At 47.8% G+C, this 22,890-nt stretch overlaps 1 protein-coding gene across 1 annotated transcript in view; it reads left to right on the top strand.

The window, feature by feature from the left end:
• DEDD2 (death effector domain containing 2) overlaps positions 1-22,890 on the top strand; it is a 368,727-nt gene that overhangs the window by 284,569 nt on the left and 61,268 nt on the right. The window contains exon 5 of the mRNA XM_069640949.1: positions 14,081-14,477. Coding sequence (XP_069497050.1) covers positions 14,081-14,445 — 365 coding nt within the window. The 3' untranslated portion in view covers positions 14,446-14,477. The remainder of the gene's footprint in view (positions 1-14,080; positions 14,478-22,890) is intronic.

Here is a 22,890-nt window from a genome sequence, read left to right as displayed (position 1 = left end):
GCCAAGAGAAAGTAATTGCAGGTGAAAATGAGAGAAGAAAGTGATTAAATGAGTGAAGGGTGAGCAGTGACCGAAATTTTAAGAGAGAAATATGACAAAATAGTATTGAGAGGAATGAGTGGTCGGGAGATGAAGGTTAAAGTCGCCAAGAACAGTAGGAAGAAGAGGTGAGCTTGTTATAGAAGTTGGCCAGGAGTTTGATGGCGAAAAAGAAAAAAGTAATAGGTTTTGAAAAGGAAGAAAACGGGGGGGAGGTCATAAGGGAGTCCATGAGGAGTGATGAAGATTACCAACATCCAACTCGCCACATCCAACTCTCTCCCCCCAAATACCTCCCTGCTAGAGTCCTTCGGTCCTCTAGCTCCAACTCTCAGTAGGTCAGATGTTTCTCCAAGCAGCGAGTGGGGGGGTAGATTTCTTTTCTTTAGGAGGAGCCTACCTCTGTAACCATCTCTCTGACCCTCTCCGACTTGAGCTGGATCTCCTTAAGTTCCGGAAGCTTCTCAAGAACATCCTTTCCTCCTCCCCTCTCCCCTCCCCTGCTAGTCTCCTCCTGCCGCTGAGACTGGTTGCCTGGTTCCTTTGTGTCTTATTGGGTTCAGGCCCTCCTTCGACCAGTGTTCCCCATACCCTGTCTTACCACCACTTGCACACAGGCACCCTTCCCGGACTAGCCTACTGAGGTTGGCCCACCCCTTCCTCGCACTAGCTGACCCCTACCCCTGTTTCCCCTTGCAACTTGCCCTCCTGGGCTCCCGTCAGCACTTGCCCTGCCACTGCATAGATGCCATACAAGTTTTCACTAAATAAAAAACTGCCACCTTTACCACAAAGGCGAGGCTTGAGAGAATCTAGTAAGAGAAAATCAGCTGGTGAGTAGATTTATTGGACAGTTATCAAGTTCTCAGTAAAACAGGAAATTTAGATTAAGGCAGAGAAAGAGATCAATAGTTGAGGGACATTTATTACCTATGAAATGGGCATTCCAAAGCCCATTTGAGACATACGAAAGGGAAACTGTTAGGGCAGGTAAGATTAGATTATGTTTTAGAGTTCGAATTCGCAAAGGGCATAGACGGGGATAACCTGTCGCACTATCCCTAACCATGCTCTTTCACGGGTTGGCGTTCTCAGATTGCCTTTTTTTCTGCCATCGGGTTGGATGCAATCACCTTTTAACCCTGTCCATAAGGCCTCTATTCGGGGCCTTGCATACAAAGTTGTTATCCTAATTGCCATCACCTCTATAAGAAGATTTGGAGAATGGAAGGCTTTTTCCATGTCCGAACCCTTTGTTTCCATGCACAAAAACAAATGCCAAAAAAGATTTCTAAGTTCCACGTTAATCAACCCACAAAACAATGGTGAAAGAGCACACCATAAACGATAGCGAAAACAATACAGGAAAACTGATCAATTTATTTCTATAGCAGAAGGAAGATAAAGGGTTCCAGACACTAAAGCAACCATCGCAAAATAGTCTGATGCATACAACACTTTACTCCAGCATGTGGTCTTGCATGGATTCCCATTATTTCCTGTTGTCAGACTGGGAATATTCTGTAATTAACATTAAAGCAGTTTTGCTACAAAAAGATGAAAACTGCTTCTCGCTTCTATAGTCTAATGCTGTTAATTTGGGAGGTACAACCCCAATCAATGACATTCACCCTCCCAGGTTCCACCCTTGGTGGCCGACTTCAGATTTTTACTGCACGTTCTTGTGTTGAGCCCTTGTTTTGCTCCTTGAAATGTACTTTTTTGCCTATTTCTGCGAACATTTTTCTTGATATTTTATTCCATCATCTTAGTCGCGTTGTGACTACCGGCTGTGGGGACCCGTTGTCAGAGGAGATCTTTATCCATTGTCAGATCTCTGACTCATGGGCACCACATGCACCGGCTTCGGCCTTGCTCCACACTGCCGCGGACGCCACAAATAAGAGCCTCTTCAGGGCCTGCGAAAATTGCCACCTGGAGAACATCTTCATTGAAGATCGGCACCTCCAGTCCATCTACTGCCCCATTCCGACCACGATGCGGACGGAATCCACAATGTGGAAGCGGCGCCAAAGGAGTTTGATGCCATGGATCGAGGAAGCGAAGGCCTCTCACATGGCCCCCAGGCGTATACCAGCCTCTTCCAGGGTCGACAGCCCAAAGAGCATGCTCCCACTAACAAATAGAGGTTGAGATCCTTTCAGAACACTTTCCAGGGGAAGATACCAAAGAAGGGAAAATCATCCCACACTCCATCGACTTATTTGTTGACACCAGATCAGAGAAAGGCTGTTCAGTCTGTCAACAGCAAGCCTACCGGCAAGCTGGCAGGTACCATCCACAAGGAAATCGCTGATGCTATCGGCCAAGCGTAAGACCTAGTCAAGGAGAATTCCATCCAGGGGCTCGTCACCTGCTCCAGCGTCGCGCACCTCATCGAGGGACCACTTGACTGCTTCATCTAGCAGGCCCATTACCCCGTCGAGCACCCCGTTGGTGGTTGCACCGTCTACGAAAACAGGTCTTCCGTTGACATCTTCCAAGGGCTCGTCCATTGTTACCACTAGTACGGTTGTGTTGAGCAAAGTTTGTATGCAGTGCCCTTTGGGGCCACTACATACTAGAACTACAGGTGTAAGCAAAACCAACCTTTGGTATAAGTCTGTACTACAGTTTTGTGGTAGCGTTGCTGAGCAGCCAGGCTTATCTCAAGAGGGGAATGTGAGCTGTAAGGATGTTACACAGAGGTCTATAATTACAAGTATTCAAATAGACGCTTATACTCAAGGTTTCTTGGTAAAACATTTATTAATGTATTTCAGTCAGTTTGAAAACATTCACTAGAAGGGAGCAATCTAGATCACACAAAAATATACTTCAGTACTTCACAATATCAGGTTCTGAGGCATTTAATCTACTTTGAAGGAGGAGCAAAACGGCATTCAGAACATTTGAAGTAGGAGCAAAAAGCCATAAGTTAATAAAAATAATATTACAGTTACTCTTAAGCAGTGCAAATAATTTAAGTTCCCCAGAGGAGTTGATTCAATGCAGTAGGTTAGGCCAAAGTCAATGGGCTAAAGTCTTGTATAGGATGAAGCAGTTCTGGAAGTTAAACGGAAAAGTCTTTGCCAAAGTTCTCAGAAGTAGTTCATAAAAGAAAGGTTCATTTGTTGGGTCACAAGCTGACTAGCCCTGCAAGTTGCCAAAGTTTCAAGCACTTTCGCAGTGAGAGGTAAGTTCTCTCCGTCGGGTTTTCACAGTACCTTACAATGAAGAAAAAGATGCAGCTCAAGACGTCTGTTCCTGGCAGTTCCGTTCCTGAGCCTCAGTCGTTGAGAAAAGGGGGAGGACAGCGAGGGACTCCTGCACTGCACAGGGACTGTTCAAAAATCTGGCAAAGGCAAATCTTCAATTCCGGTAGCTGTAGTCAAGCACACAAACTGGTGTCCTTCTCCCTGGCTATTCGGTTTCCTGCTGCACGCTGAGAAAAATATAACCAGCTCCGAGAATGATATCTTACGAGTTGATTGGTCCCACCAGCTCAAAGAGAGAAGTCGTTCTCGAAGGGCTTTTCTCTGTCGAGATGAACTTGGCGATTCAGACCTGCAGCAAGGCTTCACCGGGCAAACCAACGGTCCAGGAGTTGCAGCAGCCGTCCTCTTCCAGCTCGTCTTCGGTTCTTTCGTTCCAGTGGTCGACTCTGCCTTCCAAGCCAAGAGACTCACCTTTTATCCAGTTTCCTCCCATTCATTCCAGCCTAGCTGCCACTCACCCAGCAGAGTGGCTGTCCTTGCCGGACAGTCAGCCAGCCAATCATGCCAGAGTTCAGTCGGGTCTTCTAGCAGACTAAGCACCGGGAGTTTCAGGCACCTCCCTCACTCCCTGCCCACCCCAGACACTCTTGAGACGGTCTTCAGTCTTGAAGCCCGCCTAAGGCGTAGGAACAAAGGGACCAAACCTGGTTTGGCCCGCAGGCACAAACTCTAGGACCTTTCCAAAAAGAAATGGCAAAAAAAGACCAGGACCTGCTAAAACAAAGGGGGCTCAAGACGCCATCTTGAAAAACATGCCTTCCGTGATTTGAAGGTACCGGTGTTCGCGGTCTGGAAACATCATGGTAGTTCGTTGTACCACTGCCACCATCCATTTCAAGAGGAAAGGGTAGCATTTCACTGCTACTTAGTTTCTATACATAGGGGATACTAAGTAGCCCCTCCAGCACTCTATTGTACGATAGGGTGTGCTGGGTCCTTTAAAAGACTAGTAAAGTCAATTTCACTTTACTTTCTCTGGGAAACAGTAGTTCATCCCAGAGGAGGTATTTAAACATTGGGACAGCCTAAAAGGCATCCCTGTGTCACTGCACAGAGGGTGCTGTGTGACACAAATGAAAAGATGATGCCTATGGAGTTGTCTAAAATTCCACAATCAAAGAACACAAGAGTAAAACGCATTCAAAATACATGAGTGTGGGGAAAAAAGGCTCACACTCTCTCCAGGTAAAAAAATCAAGGCCTCAAAATCCAGCAAAGTAGCTGGGGGTCTCTAAGGTGAAGGGAATTAGAATATTTATGAGAGTTCTCCCTAACAGGTTGCCAAGCCCAGTGTAGCCTTGCCCCCTAGGCCTCCATCAACGGTACTAATGAAGGCACCTTTTCCTACACCACAGGCCCCAGTCATTGCTTCCCCAAGGGGTCTGTTTTGGAGAGATTCCTTCAGCTCACGATTTTCTCCCTAGGCCACACCACTTTTTAGATTCTCCCCCTTGGGTCCTCCCAGGGTGTCACCAACACTCTCCCTCACTTCTGAGGTGGGATCTGCCAGAGGGGTTTTACTCTGACCAGACCAAAGTCAGGGAGAGCCTGACCCGATTTTGACAATGCCACGGCAGGGAGAGCCTTCTCGCCAGCCTTCTGTTTTTAGCCCTTCCCCCATGGCCCAACACCAGCTCCTCCAACAAGGGATAGGTCATTGGACATCTTGACCGTCTTGCACGCGCTGGTGTCGGAAATACAACAGCGTCTACCAGCTGCTCCCATACCTGCCCCAGCAAGGAGCCCTCTGAGGCTTTCCTGAGCCCAGCCGATGCCTTCTCATCCAGCACCGGTTACCCATCGGCCATTGCTGATTGCACCACCTGCTCTGGTGGAAGAAGCAGTTTTGACGGACACCGATATTGATACTGTCAATTCCAGTTACGCAAGAGACCGATGACTACGTCCCCGCTGGTGGGGAGCCTCCTGACGGAGAGGCCCTCCAGAGAATCTCAGCCAGACAAGATCAGGTTTTTTCATTCCGTGATCTCAAGGGCTGCAAAGTTGTTACACCTTGTACTTGAGGAAAAGAAGAAAGGGTTCCTCTTCGGGAGACTGGAGTCCTCCAAGAGGAGGGCCATCGTTTCAGTTCCCCTATTGGATGACATTGAGGATGACTTGTTGGTAATGAAGACCACTATCACAGTTCCTGCAAAGAGGGTTCTTTTGGAGAAGTAATACCGGGGTCTCTGACTCAGCCCCGAAGTGCCTCGGATCCCAACCATCGCCAGACTGTGGTATTGGCCGCCGTTAGGAAGAGGTCCTCCTAACCAGGAGGCTAATAATAATTTTTTTTTATAACTTGCTAGATACCGAATAGATTTCGAAGCCCGGACCTGGGTTTCGGACCTATGTTGCTCTGCGCAGTCTTGCTTCCAAGACAAGCGTGTTGCCACTGAGCAATACTACTTGTGTAAAAAGCTGGATGCGACTGGGAAGCTGATCATCACTATGGCAGCATCTATAATCAAGGCGGCCAACGCCCTTGTTAATTTTCTCGCGGTATGACCCAGAGTTGGGATAAGTTGGGACCCATCCTCAACTTCCTCCCGGAGGATAAGATGACCGAGGCCCTGGCATTGTTCCATAAAGGGGTGGTAGCCTCCGACCATGGATCACTGTCGCCCTGGACATGGTTGATTCTGGTTTTTGCCAGATGGGCAATGGGGTGGCCCTTCGTCGCCAGGGTTGGCGTAAGGCCACCATCTTCCGAACAGATGTGCAAACAAAGATGGTGGACATGCCATTCGATGGCGACAATCTCTTTTGGAAGGTGGTTGACGATACCTTGCATGACACAGAGACAGCTCGTTCTTTAGGCACTCTACAGCAGAAGAGGCCATCCTTTCGCTCCTCTGAAGGAAAAGTCTCAAGGTCCTCCAAAGGGTTTACCTCGTCTGACCGCCAGCCCTCCCGATCAAGCACCCAGGAGGTATATAGGGGACGTTCCCAGTCCTATGGTAGCGGCAACCAGTGTCATCATAGCCCCCCTATCCAGGACGCAGATGCCGAAGCAAGGTGAACTAGCCCAGGACCCGCGCCCTCTCTTCTGCTCCCCAGTGGGATGCCGGTTATTGCATTTGTCGACCAGTGGCACAAGGTATCCACAGACATATGGGTGCTCGATTTCCTTTAACAGGCTCACGCTCTGGAGTTCCAGGACAAATGCCCCCACATTGCTCCTGTCCCACGACAAGAACTGCACGTGGCACAGCTGCTGGAGGTTCAAGGAGTGCTAAGAAAAGGGGCAATAGAGCCAGTCCCTAGTGTACCCCAGATATTTTTGGGTATGGAAGAAGTCAGGAGGGTGGAGAACCATTCTAGACTTGCGGCACCTCAACAGGTTCCTCAAATCCCCAAAATTCAGGATTGTCACGTTGCAGCACGTGCTCGACCAACTGGAGGAAGGAGATTTCCTGGTGACCCTCGACTTGGAGGAGGCCTACTTCCACATCCCCATTCATCGCAAGCACCAGCAGTTTCTGCGTTATGTTGTTCAGGGAAGGCATTACCAGTTAGAGACCCTGCTATTCGGTCTGAAATCGGCCCTGAGGGTGTTCACCAAATGATTGGCCCCACTGGCAGCACATCTGCGTCAATGTGGGATCCACGTCTATCCTTACCTAGCCGATTGACTGACCTGACCCGGCTCTTATACCCTTGCGATTAAACCCACCGCACAGACCATCCAAACCTGAACTTCTCTAGGTTTCTCTATAAATTATCAGAAATATTGCATAGTGCCATCTCAGCGTGCGCTGTTCGTGGGTGCCAGCCACAAGACACACTTGTGTCTAGCAACTCCTTCAAAAGAGTGTAAAGGCCATCCCGGGGACGGTCCAATGGCTGTCGACCTCGCCTGTTGCAACATTCGGGTCCATTAACTCCCTCATGGGGATGAGGTCCTCCATCCAGCTAGTCCCCTTTGCAGGCTGCAAATGAGACCCCTTCAGGTGTTTCTGGATGCCAGACGGCAGCAAGTCACAGCCTAATGGAATGACAAGATCCCCTTCAAATCGGGCATTCCGCCAGGCCCTGCAATAGTAGTCCGTTCTCCTGCATCTCTCGCAGGGAGCTCCTTTTTTAATCATTATGCATCAGGTGACTGTCACAACCGATGCCTCTGGAGGGGAGGGGGGACCCACACAGGGCATTCTCCTCTGGCTCCTGGAAGAGAAGGCACTATCCGTCAACATCCTGGAACTGTGGTGCAATTTTCTGTGCCCTCAAGTATTTTTGGACTCTGCTCCACCACCACATTTTACATTAGGAAACCGGGCAGGATGCGCTCCCCGCAATCTCCTCTCTCTCGGGGGCACTGTGATACTGGGCCATCGTTCAGCGATGTTCCTTGTCCCATTTCACCTGGCACCTGTTCAGAACACCATCACAGACTCTCAGCCGATAGCTGCGGTCCTGCCACGAATGGGAGCTTCAGCAAGCCCAAGTGTCTTGTCTCTTCAACGACCTATATTTAACCTTTTTGTGACCGTGTCCAATGCCAAGTGCTGGAAGTTTACCAGTAGATATCCTCAGGCCAGGAGTCTGTAGGACGCCTTCCCATTCTCTTTGGAGGGCCTCTTCCCGTACGCATTCCAGATTTCCTCTGTTGCTGCGAGTAATCTACGCCCTTGGATGTTGCAACTGCAAGATGATCCTCATTGCACCAGTGTGGCCCAGGCACATCTGGTACTCGTACCTTCTCCATCTGTCACCGGTTCCAGCGGTTAAACTGCCTCCACTTCCAGACTTGCTTTACAGAGACAGAGGGTCAATCCTGCGCCACGATCCAGCATCTCTGGGCCTCAGTTTGGCTCCTGCAGCCCAAGAGTTTGGACATTACTCCCTTCCGTTGGAATGTAGGAACATTCCAGCCAAGGCCAGACCCCCCTCTACACTTGCTACAAGCACAAATGGAAGTGTTTTACCGTGTGGTGCTGGCCGTGGAAGATTCCTCCCCTGTGCTTGATGGCTCTGCAGCTCCTTCCAACCTGCTCTCGTTTACCAAATTTGGCCTTGCGCATGCATCTATCTAGGTTCACCTAGTGGTCATATTCTGGTACACCCGGGCTGCAGGCAAGCTATCCCTGTGGTCACACAGGCTTGTTAAGGAGTTCCTCAAGAGCCTCTTCAAAACATTCCCTCCGATGAGGGCTCCTGCCCCTGTGTGGGAGCTGAATGTGGACCTGTCAAAACTGATGGGGGCTACCATTTGAATCTATGCATTGGGCCTCCCGAAGTTTGTCATGGAAGACCGCCTTCCTGGTGGCAATCGCGTCAGGCAGGCGGGCTGGTGAAATACAAGTGATCTCCTGCAAGCTTCCATATTTTACGTTCCATTCAGCCAAGGTGGTTCTGCAAACTCATTCTTCCTTCATGCCAAAGGTCCTGTTGGACTTTAATCTCAAAAGCCTTTTAAGGTTTTACCAGTTTTCTTTACAAACTATTATCCAGCTGAAAGAACTTTGCATTCATTGGAAGTTGCGTGTGCCTTAATGTTCTATGTTGCATGCCTGAAGGCCTTTTTAAAAGACTTCTCAGCTTTTTGTCAAGTCTGGACCTGTGGGACATAGAAAGGCCCAGTCTAAGGCTTCCATCTCCAGGTTGCTCTCAGACTGAATCAAGCATTGCCATCATCTGTCCAACATACCGCTAGCTGTCAGGCAGAGAGCCCATTCCACCAGAGCCATTGCAGCGACTACAGCATTTATATCGGGTGTTCCCCTGATTGATATCTGCAGGGCTGCAACATGGAGGTCTACTAACACAAGATTCTGCTGTCTCGACAGGGATTTCAGGGAGGAGGTCTGGGTTGGCCAACCGGTGCTACGCAACCAGTTTGTCTGAGGTCAGTTTGTTCCAGGGCTAAGTGTATTGCTACTGTTGAGCCTTGCCACCTCCCGTGTTTGTGTATCTGTACTGCTGTGTAATCGTATTTATGAGCATGGAGAAGGAACCAGTTACTTACCTGTAATTCCTGTTATCCAGCACGGGTCTTGCATGGATTCGCATGCGAATCCCTCCCTCCCCCTCTATGGCTCTTCTTCGTTCATAATGCCACTTTATTTACGCTGTCAAATCTTAAGATGGCCATCAGGGTGGAGCTTAGGAGGACGAGTGAAACTGACATGGGGGGCAGAATGATCGAAAGGACAATGATTGGTTATAGAGGAGACTAGCTGTTTTCAGTCTAAAACGAAACTGTGTTCTTGGAGAAGTAACTTGTTCCTTCTATATTAATGGGACTAGGTTTTGCTGCTCATGCTTTAAAATTAAATGAAATCCCCTAAAGCTGATCTGTGTCAAGTTGAACTCCTGCCGTGTTTAGTTGCATATTAACCTAGACTTCTGCCATACATACCTGCTGGTCCCTATTGTCTAAAGATTTTCAAAAGGTTCATCCTGTTGATGCTTCCCACTCCGATTGTGAGGAAACCTTTAACTGACTTAATTTCATGTTAACGTAAACCAAACAATGCCATCCTTATTGGGATCACAACATAGTTCCCTCTACACTGGCTCCAACGTTCTTTGAGGGGAACTGCGCTCCCTGTGCTGGGAATTTCCCGTTTTGGTGTTTCACGGGGAGAAGTTTGCTTTTAAAATACATTCCAACCTTCTTCCCAAAGTAACTTCAGAATTTCACCTAAACCAGGAAATAAATCTCCAGTGTTCTCCCTGAATTCTGATTCAGATGCTGACCAGCGGAAGAATACTAGATCTGTTACCTTTTGCATCATCTATTCTGCTGGCTGCTATTCTCTCAGGAAGGCCCCCTTGCAAAGGGGCCATATGATGGTCTTGGTGGGGCTTAATATGGTGCTGCTTTCCAGTGGCCTGTCTTAGTGGACATATGTTAAGTGTCCAGCATGCACACCAGTTGCGGGCTGAATTCCCAAGTAGCACAAGCAGTGCTGCACAACATTCATTATTCTCTTGAATATCCTGCTGGTATGAAGGAAAGTGAACGGGATGTAGGAGTTGGAACAAGTTACGTACATATACTTCCACATAGGCCCTTTCCCCCCATTCTTCATTTAAAGTGCCTTCACTTGTTCCACTTTTAGTCCGTAGTCCCAATTGTTCTCACGTGCTCTTTACCTGGTCCATAGTCCCCTTTCCACCATATAGCTCTCCCTCCACCCTGCTCCTTTAAACATTTGCTCTTGCGTGCTAAACTAAAAGGTCAGTGGGACTAGGAGCTTGTCGATAGGGGAATGCGGGGTATGGCAGCATGAGTCGTTCTGTCCCTATTCTTTTGAATCGATAATACTGGGCAACATGCTATAGTCCTTTGCCTACAGAGGAAAATAATCCACACGTTTGGATGGAAAGGGAACGATGGACTAGGGGTACAGTAGTCGCTACATTGAGTTACATACTCTAATTGAAGACACACTGCCACTACAGTGCATGAGCTGTACTCTTTCTAGACCACTCTTAAAGTACCAACGATCTACTGTGTGTAAAAATGCTTGTGTTCATTTATCAAATAGTTGATTGGCCTTAAGAGATGTTACTGCATTGCATTCTAGAAACAAAGCCAACATTACAAGTTCAATTTATACTTTTTATTTTTATTGATTCTCCCCTCTTTCCCAAAGTAGCAACTTTTGTTTACGTGCGTTGTCTTTCCTGTTTGTTGGCACGGGGTCCAGTTTCCTGTGAATTAGGGAAGGATTGTTTGAATTCTTTTTATAATAAGACACAACCTAGTTCACACTACTGTAGGCCAAACACTATTTAACTCTTAAGAATGGGATGATCTTTAATAGGTCTCTGCTGGAGCAGGTTCCCCTTTACTTACAACCAAGCATAAGCTAAGCGCAGAAGCTTGGGTGGCCACTTGACACATTGTAGTTGCCATTAAGCTCTGTCCCTTTGTCCAGCCTCTATTCACTCTTAATTTTTCTTCCACAGTGGAAAGATGTGTACAGACAGGTTGCCTTCTCTTTTTTCAAATAAACATTTTTAAATTTCTTTTTTATGTTGTCCTTGTTGGTTTACAGGATGACCAAAGGTCCACATGAATACGAACTGTTCCTGGGTCCATGCTAAACCTTTCTGTAACTCGGAGGTCTCTGGGGAAGGGGTCTGGTGGATGATTTCCTTCTCACATGGGTACATCGCCTGACGCTTCTCAGTGCTAAACAAACTGATGTTGCAAGAATTGCAACATGATCTTGCTGGCCCTACAAATAGCTTGTGGTAGTCTGACTTAACTCCAGGATTTTACCTCCACCCTTTCCCTGGCTCACAACCTCCTCACATAAAATAGAGACTCCTTTTTCTCCCATTCTCCCAATGCTCGACTTTCGCAAACCACGACCATGAGGTCTTTGATGATGGCTGTTTGGGAGGAAGACCTTAAAACCAATCAAGCTAATGTCCTGAACTAATCGATGAAACCACAAACATGATTGCAAGCAAGTAGACCATTTTCTTCTTGTGCTTAGAAAGAAATTATCCCCCTGAAAGATGCTGTTGTAGATTCATTGAGCCTTACAACGTACCAACCACTTTTACTCCCCCAAACGGGCACTGTCTACCCAAAATAAGTCCCCAAAATATGAAACCTGGGGGCGGGCTCCTCTGCTTTCACCAGCACAGTCCCATGTATCTGGATCAATGGTACCTGCAGAGCAGTGCCACAGAAAGGAACTTTTAGATTGTTTCTGCATGAGCTAAATAGGTCCTTGAAAATATTTTAATTTTGCATTAATTATGAGGTGCAAAAAAGTATGGATTGCAAAAGGATCCGTTTTAGAGTTAAAATATATTTGGGTCAGATAAAACAAAATTCTCTTGGGAATGTTATTTACTTTTGTATTCCACAAAAACATTTACCTCCCAACATCAAATAAGCATGAGTAGAAATACTCCCACTTCATAATCGTATCTGGAGGGCTGTGTCCTCCCAACCTTCTGGCAAGCCGGCATTTATTTGTGATCTGTAGGACGCATTGTTTGGCTATTGGGGCTTAGTCAACATTGGTGTGTGAATGAAATTGAATTCATCAATTGGTCAAAAGGCACTTTTCCAGGGTCCCATGGAACTAATTGCTAGAGCAATGGTCTTGTGCCTTCTCGAAGATAAGACACTCTGAAAGATCTCCTGTCTGCTTGCATGCTTCACTTATGAGGATGACTGCAGCGTCCATACCATTACAAAGATCTGTATCCCCAGAGGATATCTGGGAAATTACTTGATATTCTTTTTGTATTCTTTTTTTAAATGACAAGTGCCAAAGCAGATGGTCACTCTTGACAGGCAGTGCTTCAAAAACATCTTTGCTCAAGTCAATTTTATTTAGTAGTTCTCACAAATCTCTCGTTTCTCCCATTTTAGTAGGTTGCTTTACAATCTCCTGTTAGCATGGCGGAAAGGGGACATGACAAACAATTTAGCAAAAGCTAATCACTGTAGTGGCTACTGTACTCCTTATTCTGCAGTCTCTTCCTGTATAGTTCTCTGCCCTCCATATGGCCTTCACACCTTTTCCACTAATATGCGTTAATGCTGAGGAATGTACTGGGGGATGTGGCTGGGAGCAAATGAGAGAACGTCCTGTGCAAGAGAAGGGTTGTGCAAGGATCTTCATATTGTTTATTCAAGGGAGTGTTGCAATTCAACATACGTGCTTCCTACCTCCTTTCCAGGGAGCACATCGCCATAGTTTAGAGGAAACTGGACTATGGTCTTGGAGTCCAGTAGAAACTACACGAGTGAGTAACATTTCTCCCAGTACCCTTCACAAGCATTCTGATTCATGCTGATTACCAGTCAAACCGCTAAGGGAACATTTCCTGTCTGTGCCTTTTAATCCCATAGCTGGATGAAGTGACTAATTGTTTTTTTGCTAAGTGGTGTGAAGCAGCGAGAGTGGAACTACTTGAGGTGAGCAAAATATGAAAGTATGTCGGACACCTTGAGTGATGGGTATTAACCGTTGACCCCATGGGGCGGAGTAGAGTTTGAGGCCTCTATCGTAGGGAATGACCACTCTTGAGTTGATACTTCCACAGGTTGATGGACCCACACGAAAAGGAAAACGACAATTAAGAGGAAAAGGTTCTTGGCCCGTTGTTCAGCGTATGTAAACAAAACTGCATTTTCAATGTATTGCTCTGTTCGTTCTGTAGTTAACCTTTTGGACCCTTAAAATATATAATCTAGCATTGCAAAATTCTGGTGGAATAAAGTGAGTCCTATGTGCTTTTAGCACTAGTTCAGTTTAACATTATACGTTGAGAACTGAAGCGTTTCTTGTCCCATCCATATGATAAGGGTTCGTTTTCTTTTGACCGTATAAATAGCTGGGTAAAACAGCATATTAAACCAAACCCGTAGCATGAGACCACGCACCACATGTTTGGTTAGCTCATCGCAATTCCGACTTCTTACACCTTTTTTAATGAAGGGTTAATGGAACTTCTATTTATCAAGCTTTGAAGCCCGTTTGCCTTGGTTGTAAGTTGCGTCCTCCATTGCTGGTTGTCCTTTGAAACCTCACGCCCACAATGCTAATTTGGTCCAATCCACATATTTCTGAAGCTTTTTATATGGCACCTTTATATCTCCCAAACCGTTCTCTTTTTGTTGTTTTATCTTGACATTCAAAAGCTGGTTAGAAATTACATTTTCCCACCCTTTTCATAATCTGTGCATGGTTGGGTGTGTTATTTGTTCATTTACATTTTGTGTTTTTTCTAATGCTTTCCATTTTTTTCTTCCCCATTCCCTCCCTTGTTCCATTTATCAGGCATTCGTCTAAGAGTTAGAGCAGAGTACTGCAATCATCAATCGATTCTCAGTCAAAATGTGCTCTCCAACAAACAGAATCGCCTAGAAAAACAATTTGATGTATTCAGCCAATCCAACACTGTCCTGAAAGCCCGAGATCTGGGATCAATTATTTGTCAAATAAAGTTCTCAGAGCTCTCCTACTTGGATGCATTCTGGAACGACTATATGAATGGCTCATTGCTGGAGGCCCTAAAAGGTGTTTTCATCACAGACTCTCTGAAGCAGGCTGTGGGCCAGGAGGCCATACAGTTATTGGTCAGCGTTGACGAGGATGATTATGAGGAAGGGAGGAAGGTGCTGCTGGAGAACATTCCATTGTGAATATGGCATGGTACACTGTGCTTGGACTTAAAGTATGTAACGCATGCTTTTTTTTGTGTGTGGCTGGGGCATGGCTTGGGGAGAGTAATTAAGCAGCTTCCTTGCAGTGGGTTGCCTGAGAATGTGCAGTTTTCTTATTAAACGCTTCACTTTTGCAAATATTGAGGTTGACATTATTGCTCAGGTTTCCAGTTTTCTTAAATATTTTAAGGGTGGGAGCATCTGCATGTCATTTTTCACTCTAAACTCCATTTATTTTCAGTACTGTCGTCAGCAGCATGTGGTTTCCAATATACGGGATCTTGATTATAAATCCCAAACTTAGTGTCTTGGTGCATGTGCGTGGCCCATGGAATACACTAAATTAAAAGCTGTTCATTTGGAAATATAGCCAGTAGACAGTTTACCATTATTTGTATCACTTTTATTTTGCTTTTGTTTAAAATTCTGTGTTAAAAAAAAAAAGTGAAAGTGACTACTTTTGTTTGCTTTAGAAGAGCAAACATAAAGTGAAAAACGAAAATGCTTGAAGTGTGCATTGTACTCCAATGCAGATCACTCAAAGATCCCTATAGGGCACCATAGCAACAGCCCTTTCTTCTGCACCAGAGTGAATTCTCTGAACACCATTGGCTTTGTGCCTGCCTTTTTTTCACATTTCATTTTTGTCAAGAAGTTCCTTGTTTACTTACTATATACTCCTACGTCCCGTCCCCTTTCCTCCATACTTAAGGGACATCTCTCCGTCCTGTGGGACGGGACCGAAGCACTTTGAAAAAGCATCAAAATTTAGCAAAAATGTTAGTCCTGCCTCTTTCAGCGCGGGGCACAGCACGCGGCCGTAATCCTGCCTACCTTGGCTCCGCCCCGTGCATTGCCCATCAGTCCTTTTCTCCGCTCGTTCGGGACTAGACGCACTTGCATCTGCGGAAGATGTTCTTCCTTTTTTCCTCCTCTCTGGCTCTCGCTAGCGATCGCGTAATAATCTGTCATTTAAACTAGACTTTCCAGATTGTTCCTCCTGTCATCGACGCTTTGCGAGGGCGGATCCCCATCCTCTTTGTTTAGTGTGTTTGGGTCCGGATCACCGTTGGGACGCCCGTTTTTATTGTGATTCCCTTTCGGTCCGGGCACTTCAATGTCGGTTAGAGCGTTGGTGTTTGGACGTACTCCTCCTGCGCGTTTGCAATCTTTCATTGAAGAAAAGAAGAAACGCCCGGTAAGTTCTTTACTTTTCAGAGCACACAACTTCCCGGGTTCTACCCGAGCCGGGAGGAATGTCGACCGCTCTATCACCGGGGCTTGTCCAGAGGTGCCTTCTGGGCCTAATAATAGTACCAGAGTTTTCTCCCAGTGTCTCCGTACGGGGCCTGTGAATACCGGAGTATGCTCCGAGGCCCCTCCTGTGGGGGCTGCTTGTAGACCTAGTTTTACTGAGTCGTGGGGTACTGGAGCTCGCTCTGAGGCCTCTTTATTTATTTATTTCTATAGCACACGAGGCCCAGGGGCAACCGGGCGCATCACTTAGATACAGCATGATGAAAGCAGATCATGGCATTAATTACAATGTTTACAGGCGAGTTACAAAATTTACAAGCAGAATAATAACAATAAGAAGACAATATACAAGGGTACGTCAAAAGTACAAGTTAAGCAGTGAACCAGTGTTAGATGTCTTGGGGGGACAGCCAGACTTTGGTAAGGTGTTTGAATCTCAGAAAGGAGGGTTCTGCTCTCAGCTCATTAGGGAGTGAGTTGCATAATTTAGCTGCCATGATGGGGAAGCTGGTTCCACCTGATCTTTGGAGATTGAATGGTGGGATGACGAGGCAGTTGGCTTGGGCCAATCTGCGAGGTCTAGTAGAGCTGTGGAGGGCAAATCTGTTCGCCAAATAACAGGGAGCTTGGTTGTGAAGGCATTTATGGGTAAGAACCAGAGATTTCAAGGAAATTCGGTGAGGGATAGAGAGCCAGTGAAGGTTACGTCTAGTATCAGCTATGTGTTGGCGCCTAAGAATGTTGAGGGCCGCTCTGATCGCATTGTTTTGGACAATTTGTAACTTGTTTAAGTTACAGCGATTAGTGCCTAGGTAAAGGGCGTTGCAGTAATCAACCTTTGAAAGTACAAGGGTCCTAGCCAAGGTCACACAATTAGCTGTAGAGAGGAACGGGCGACAGGCAGTAATAAGCTTACAAGTATAAGCCGCTGCTGATGAGACTGAGTTAGTTTGTCTAGTCAAGGATAAGGGCGAGTCAATGTAAATCCCTAATGTTTTTGTGTCCTTAGCAGTTGGAATAGTATTCCCATCGATGGTGAAGGACTTAAAAGCAGGGTCAAGTTTAGTAAGTTTTTGTGGTGAACCAAGAATGAGGAGCTATGTCTTCATCATTTAGACAGAGTCCGTGTTGAGCCATCCATGCTTGGCATTGATGGCGAGGGAGTCAGTTTGTCAGCTTTCCTCAAAAGTACTGTGGTGCGCCCCGAGGCCTTGGTCGGGCTTGGTGTTACCGAACGCATGTTCGAGGGCCGCGGTGGAAAGGCTACTACCGGACTTGGGTCTGAGGTCCCCCGTACAGAGGCTAAGGATACCAACATTTCTGAGGGGCCTGAGAAGGCCTTATCGGTGAAAGCTGTTTCTCACCGTTCCCGCTCTTGCAGCGACGCCAGAACTATTGAGGGGGCAAGGAGTCGGAAGTTCCACCTTTACCGGCAGTGGTGAGGTCCTTCCTGTGAAGGCTAGTTTGGCTATTGGTATGTCACAGAAACAGTCCAGGCCACATAGTACCGGCTCTGCTGAGGTTCCTTGCGTAAAGGCTAAAATGAAGACCCCTGATCCACCGACGGGGACCCCTGCCTCACTTCCACACATGCCGCAGTTCCCCTCAGGTGACGGCAAAATGGCGGTCGTTCCTACCACAACCACGGCAGCCTCAGTTGTGGGGAGCAGTTCTGTAGGTTAACAAGGTTCCGTTTGCGCACCCGTTCCGTCCAGTTTACGACTGGAACGCTCGGATGCCTCTTCCGCGTAACATCCCGCTGCCTGTGGGTTCAACGCCCTTGATTTATGTGGACACTTTAAGGGACGGGCCGGCTTGGCAACCCTCCTCTGCGTCTGTGGAATTATCTCCCTCATGAGAGGCCTTCTCCGTCTGCTCCAAAGCTTTCTCCCGCGGACGCTTTTTTTCAGCAAATTTCAGGTACTCGTGCGTACTGACCCCATGAGGGAGTATTTCAAGTGTCTTTTTAGGGAGATATGTCCGCCTGCGCCTCGGGCCCCACCTGCGCCTCCGGTGGTTACACCGGCGCCGCCCTTGCCTACGGTGCCTCCCCCAACCCTTACGCCCTTGCCTCCGTTGTTCCCCGTAGACGAGGCAGTGCCTGACATGGTTCAGCAGGACCTTGACCTGTCGGATGATGCGCAGGGCGATCAGGACAGCTAAGACCAGCCACGCTCTATTAGAGCTTTTCACGACCGGGTACTGGACGTGATGTGCCTATTGGATGTTCCAGTGCCTGAGCCACCCGCTCCGCAGGAGGGTGTGCTTTTGGGGGTGTTCACCTTGTCTCCTTCGAAGCGTACCGGCCTGTTCTTGCAAAAGGACATTTTGGCCGAGGTCCGCAGGGTCTGGGAAAAACCACACTCTGGAACTTTTCGTCAATAAGAAAATTGACGCGCGATATAGTCTGCATTTTTCAGAAGAGGTGGCTGTATCATCTTGCCCGCCCCCTCCTCCACAGTAGTGGCTGCGGCCACTTTACAGTCCAGGCCTGCAGCATCCTCTTCTACGACGGCTACTCGGGTCCTGGGGAAGGAGGACAAGCTCCTTGACTCCCTTGGGAGGAAGATATTTGCTAACTTGGCCCTGCAGCTCTGGCAGGCCAACGCAGAACGGGTGTTAGTGGGGGCGAATATGAAGATGTGGAAAGGTCTGTCGGAATTTGAGGAGTTCATTCCGGTCGAGAAGCTGGAAGACAGGCAGGACGGTCCGATGCCAGTGTCTTGGCCCAGGATCTGCTGGAGGCCGCAGCTCATCAAGTCGACACTTGGGCTTGGGGCCTGATGCTGGGAGTTGATACCTCTCGACGGGCGTGGTTGCATGCCACTAAGTTCTCAAAGGAGGTGCAGGACAAGGTGTTGGACCTGCCGTTTGACGGGAAGGAGCTTTTCCATTCCACAACGGATGTGGAGCTGACTAAAACGAAGGACAGCACCTCGACAGCTAAGTCCTTGTCCGTCCTGGTTAAAACTCCTTTTAGAACCTAGAGACCGTTGTCACAAAGCCGGCCTTTCTCTGGTTTCAGAGGGTTTCTAGATCGGAAATCCCGCAGAGTGGATACCCCTTCGGGTAATAACCGCCAGAGGCAGCAACAGACTCTGTTTTTCTCCGGCTCCTCAGCCTCCTCCTCAGGTTCAGGTGGTAACACCACTGAAATGCCTGCCAAATGAGGGTTCTCCGCGTTCGCACAAGACCCCGGTGGGAGGACGCATAGTGTCTCATTGGGAGGCGTGGCAGACCATCACCGAGGACAGGTGGGTCTTGACAGTCGCTCGCGCCAGCTTCCACTTACCATTCCCCCCTACCCCACCCTTCAACCCTCCTTTCCAGCAGTCTGGGTCGCCTTCCCTAAAAGCCGAGGTTCAGAAACTGCTGGACCTCAGAGCTGTGGAACCTGTTCCTCCTGGGGAGCAAGGGGAGGGCTTCTACTCCCGGCGGTTTACGGTGCTCAAACCCAACCAGGCTGGCCTGCGCACCATCCTAGACCTTTCCCAGTTCAATTCTTTTCCTACCCCAAGAGAAATTCAAGATGATCAAGCCCGGCCAGATACTGTCCTCCTTGCAGATGGGCGATAGGCTCAGCGTGGTGGACCTTCAAGATGCCTACATGCATATTCTGATTTGGAGTCCACACAGGAGATATATTTGTTTCTCTGTGGGAGAGGAGCACTTTCAGTTTCGAGTGCTTCCTTTTGGCCTCAGCTCGGCACCGCGTGTCTTCATGAAGATGTCGTCGGTGATTACGGCCTATCTTCGTCTGCAGGGTATCCATGTGCATCCGTATTTGGACGACTGGCTCTTACGGAGACCTTGCCCGTTCGAAGCCGCGGGCAATCTTCAGTCTCTCCTTCAGCTCCTGTTCCATCTTGGGCTGTCTGAACTGGCAGAAACCTTCCATGAGGGTCTTGCAGGACTTGATTTTCCTGGGTTTTCGCTGGAACGCGATCGACTGCAGAGTGTACCTGACTGGGGACAGAATGGCCGATCTGTTGGCCACGTGTCAGATGTTTGCGCAGTCGGAGAGCATGTTGGCCTGGTGGTTCCAGAGGCTTCTGGGCCTCGTGCGTGTTGGCTCTTCCTCTTCCTCGTCTCAAGATGAGGCGGACTCAGATGGCTCTTCGGAGTTCTTGGCGTCCGGTTGTGGATCCGGACTCCAAGTCGATAATAATTCTGGATTCCATGAGAGCGGACCCGGAGTGGTGGTCGTCTCTCAGCAACCTGTCGGGGTGAGCGGGTTTTTGGATCCAGCCCCTGTGGTGACGTCCACGACTGACTCCTCCCTTCTAGGGTGGGGTGCGACGTTGGATCTTCTTCAGGTCTCGGATCTTTGGTCGCCTCAGTGCAGGCTCCTCCACATAAATCTGGAGCTTCTCGCGATTTTCCTAGCGCACAAGGCGTTCAGACCGATCATTGCCAACAAAGTGGTCCGTATCAATGTGGTGTCAATGCATTACATCAACAAGCAAGGGGGCACCAAGTCTCCCCCTCTCGTGGACCTGTCATCCAGATTTGGGAGTGGGCGGTTCATCATAGTGTCTGGCTAGTAGCAGTACACATTTCGGGCTAGCTGAACGTCACAGCAGATGCCCTCAGTCGGCGGACGATGGTCCGCTACGAGTGGGAATTGAAGGCGGAAATCGTCTCATGGATTTTCCGGCGTTGGGGCACTCCGAAAGTGGACCTCTTCGCGACAGCGGCAAACAAGAAGCTTCCTCTCTATGCCTCCGGAAACGGGCTGGGAGCCTCCTCTCTGGGGGATGCGCTCCAGATTCCTTGGCACAACATGAGGGCTTATGCTTTCCCGCCCCTGTCTCTGATTCATTAGACGATTTGCAAGCTGAAGAACACAGTGAACTGTTCTCTTCTACTCATAGACCCGTGGTTGCCGGCCAGGTTTTGGTTCTCAGAACATCAACACCTTTCGGTGTACCTACCGATCAGGTTACTGGTGAGTCCCGATCTTCTTCAGCAGGGGGGGGCGGGGGGGATCAACAGCTGTGGCACCCCTCCCCACAATCGTTCAGCTTGGCGGCATAGTGCCTGAGTTCAAGTCCCTAGAACATTTCAACCTGTCTGCAGATAACGTGCGCATTATTCAGGCAGCCAGGAAACCCTCAACTAGGTCTACGTATAAGAGCAAATGGCTCAGGTTCTGTCATTGGTGTTTAAACAAACTGGACCCATCTAGACTGAACTTCTGAATTTAGGAGCTCTTCTCAACTGTTGGTGACCTTTGGTAATCCTCAGGGTAAGCAGGCCTCTATGGCGACTATCTCCAGATGGATTGCTGCCTGTATTACGCAGTCTTACACTGTCCAAGGACTGCAGCCTCCTAAAGGTATTCATGCACACCTGGTGCGGGGCAAGACAGCCGCAGTTGCCTTTCAGAAATATGGCCCCTGGGTGACCATTGCAAAGGCGGCTACTTGTGCCTCCCCATCAGCTTTTTGTAAGCATTACTGCCTAGACCTGAGCTCCAGATCTGATGCGCAGTTTGGCCAGGCCGTGCTGAAGAACCTTTTTCAGTAAGGGGTTTTCCATCCACCCGTAGTTCCTGTAAGGAGTGCTTGGGACACTCCCATAAGTATGGAGGTAAGGGGACGGAACGTAGGAGTATAACCAGGTTACTCACCGTAGTGACCACCTTCCTCCTATCCATAGTCCCCTTTCCTCCATATGCCCGCTGTCCCCTCTAATAAGATTCCTATGTTAATGCTTAAAGGACTCTGACCTGGCGATAGAAAAGGACTAATGGGCGATGCGCGGGGCGGAGCCAAGGTGGGCGGGGTTATGGCCGCGTGCTGTACCCTGCGCTGAAAGAGGAAGGACTAACATTTTTGCAAAATGTTTATGCTTTTTCAAAGTGCTCCGGTCCTGTCCCACAGGACAGACAGATGTCCCATAAGTATGGAAGAAAGGGGACTATAGACTAGGAGTAAGGTGGTCACTATGGTGAGTAACCTGCTTGTTTTGCTTTACTGGTTTTAGTAACCGATATTTTGACATTTTTGTCAACTCTCGTCTTCGTCTTGCTTCTCTAACAACTCACTTTGGCCCGGTTGAGCGGTATCCAAAGTGTGTGCCGGGCGGGGGGGGGGGAGGGGGTGTAAGATGGCATAACAGGATCAACACACTATGTGCAAGTACAGTTCACTTAAAGACCACCTCATTTGACAGACCCAAAGCTCTTATGCTGGGCATATAAGGGACAGCTGAACCCACCTACCCTAGAGCGTGGTCTCAAAACAAATTGATTTTACCATAATGAAAACGTGGCACAAAAAACTAGTTGGGCACTACCGGCTAAAACAGGTTTACAGTAAAATGACTCTAAATTACCAATAAAATTGCAGTACTAGGCCTGTTTGAGACCAACAGGAAGGAAACGTTTGAAACGTGTAATCAAATTAAAATAGAATGCACAATAATAGATGCTACCTGGGGATAGGGGTGTATTTTATAAATATCCCAGGAATCTTTTTGTTGTATGTAAGTATTAGATATTTGAGTTGTGCATAGAGTTGGTAAATGTGTTTAGTTTGGTTGGGAATAGGAAAAGTTGGTGCATTTTTATGTCTTTTACTGTAATGAATTGTAGACACTTCATATCCTTTTTTTATATAGTATAAAACAATAGAAATTCCACATTCAATCTTTATTTTTATAGCAATTACTGTATTCCAGTACAGTCCTACCATTTCTTATTACCTTTCACAACATAGCACGCCCATGTTAGTCAGCTAGTTAGTTTTGTAACCACTGCTGTGTCTCCAACGTAGGTGTTTTTCCATTTACTGATGTATTTCAAACTTGGGCGCATCTCCCACTGTTCAAGTGTCTCAAATGTAGGTGTTTCTGCATTTCCTGCTGTCTCATATGTAGGTATTTCTCCATTTGCTACTGTATCCCAAAGTAGACGTTTCTCCCACTGCTCAAGCCTCTCAAATCTAGGTGGCTCGCCACTTCCTGCTGTTTCATGTCTAGGAATTCTTCCATTTACTGCTGTGTTCCAACCGTAGGCATTTATCCCACTGCGCAAGTTCCCAAATCTATATGGTTCTTGGTTTGCAAGACCAGCCAGTCACCTTGGGAGACCTAGGAAGGCGACATCGATGATTAACTGTCAGAGTTTAAGGTCTGTATAATTTGCACCACATCTGTGGACAC

The sequence above is a fragment of the Ambystoma mexicanum genome, chromosome 1q, assembly GCF_040938575.1.
Source record: "Ambystoma mexicanum isolate Mex_15411 chromosome 1q, UKY_AmexF1_1, whole genome shotgun sequence".
Lineage (NCBI taxonomy): Eukaryota > Metazoa > Chordata > Amphibia > Caudata > Ambystomatidae > Ambystoma > Ambystoma mexicanum.
This window is presented reverse-complemented; position numbering and strand designations above follow the sequence as displayed.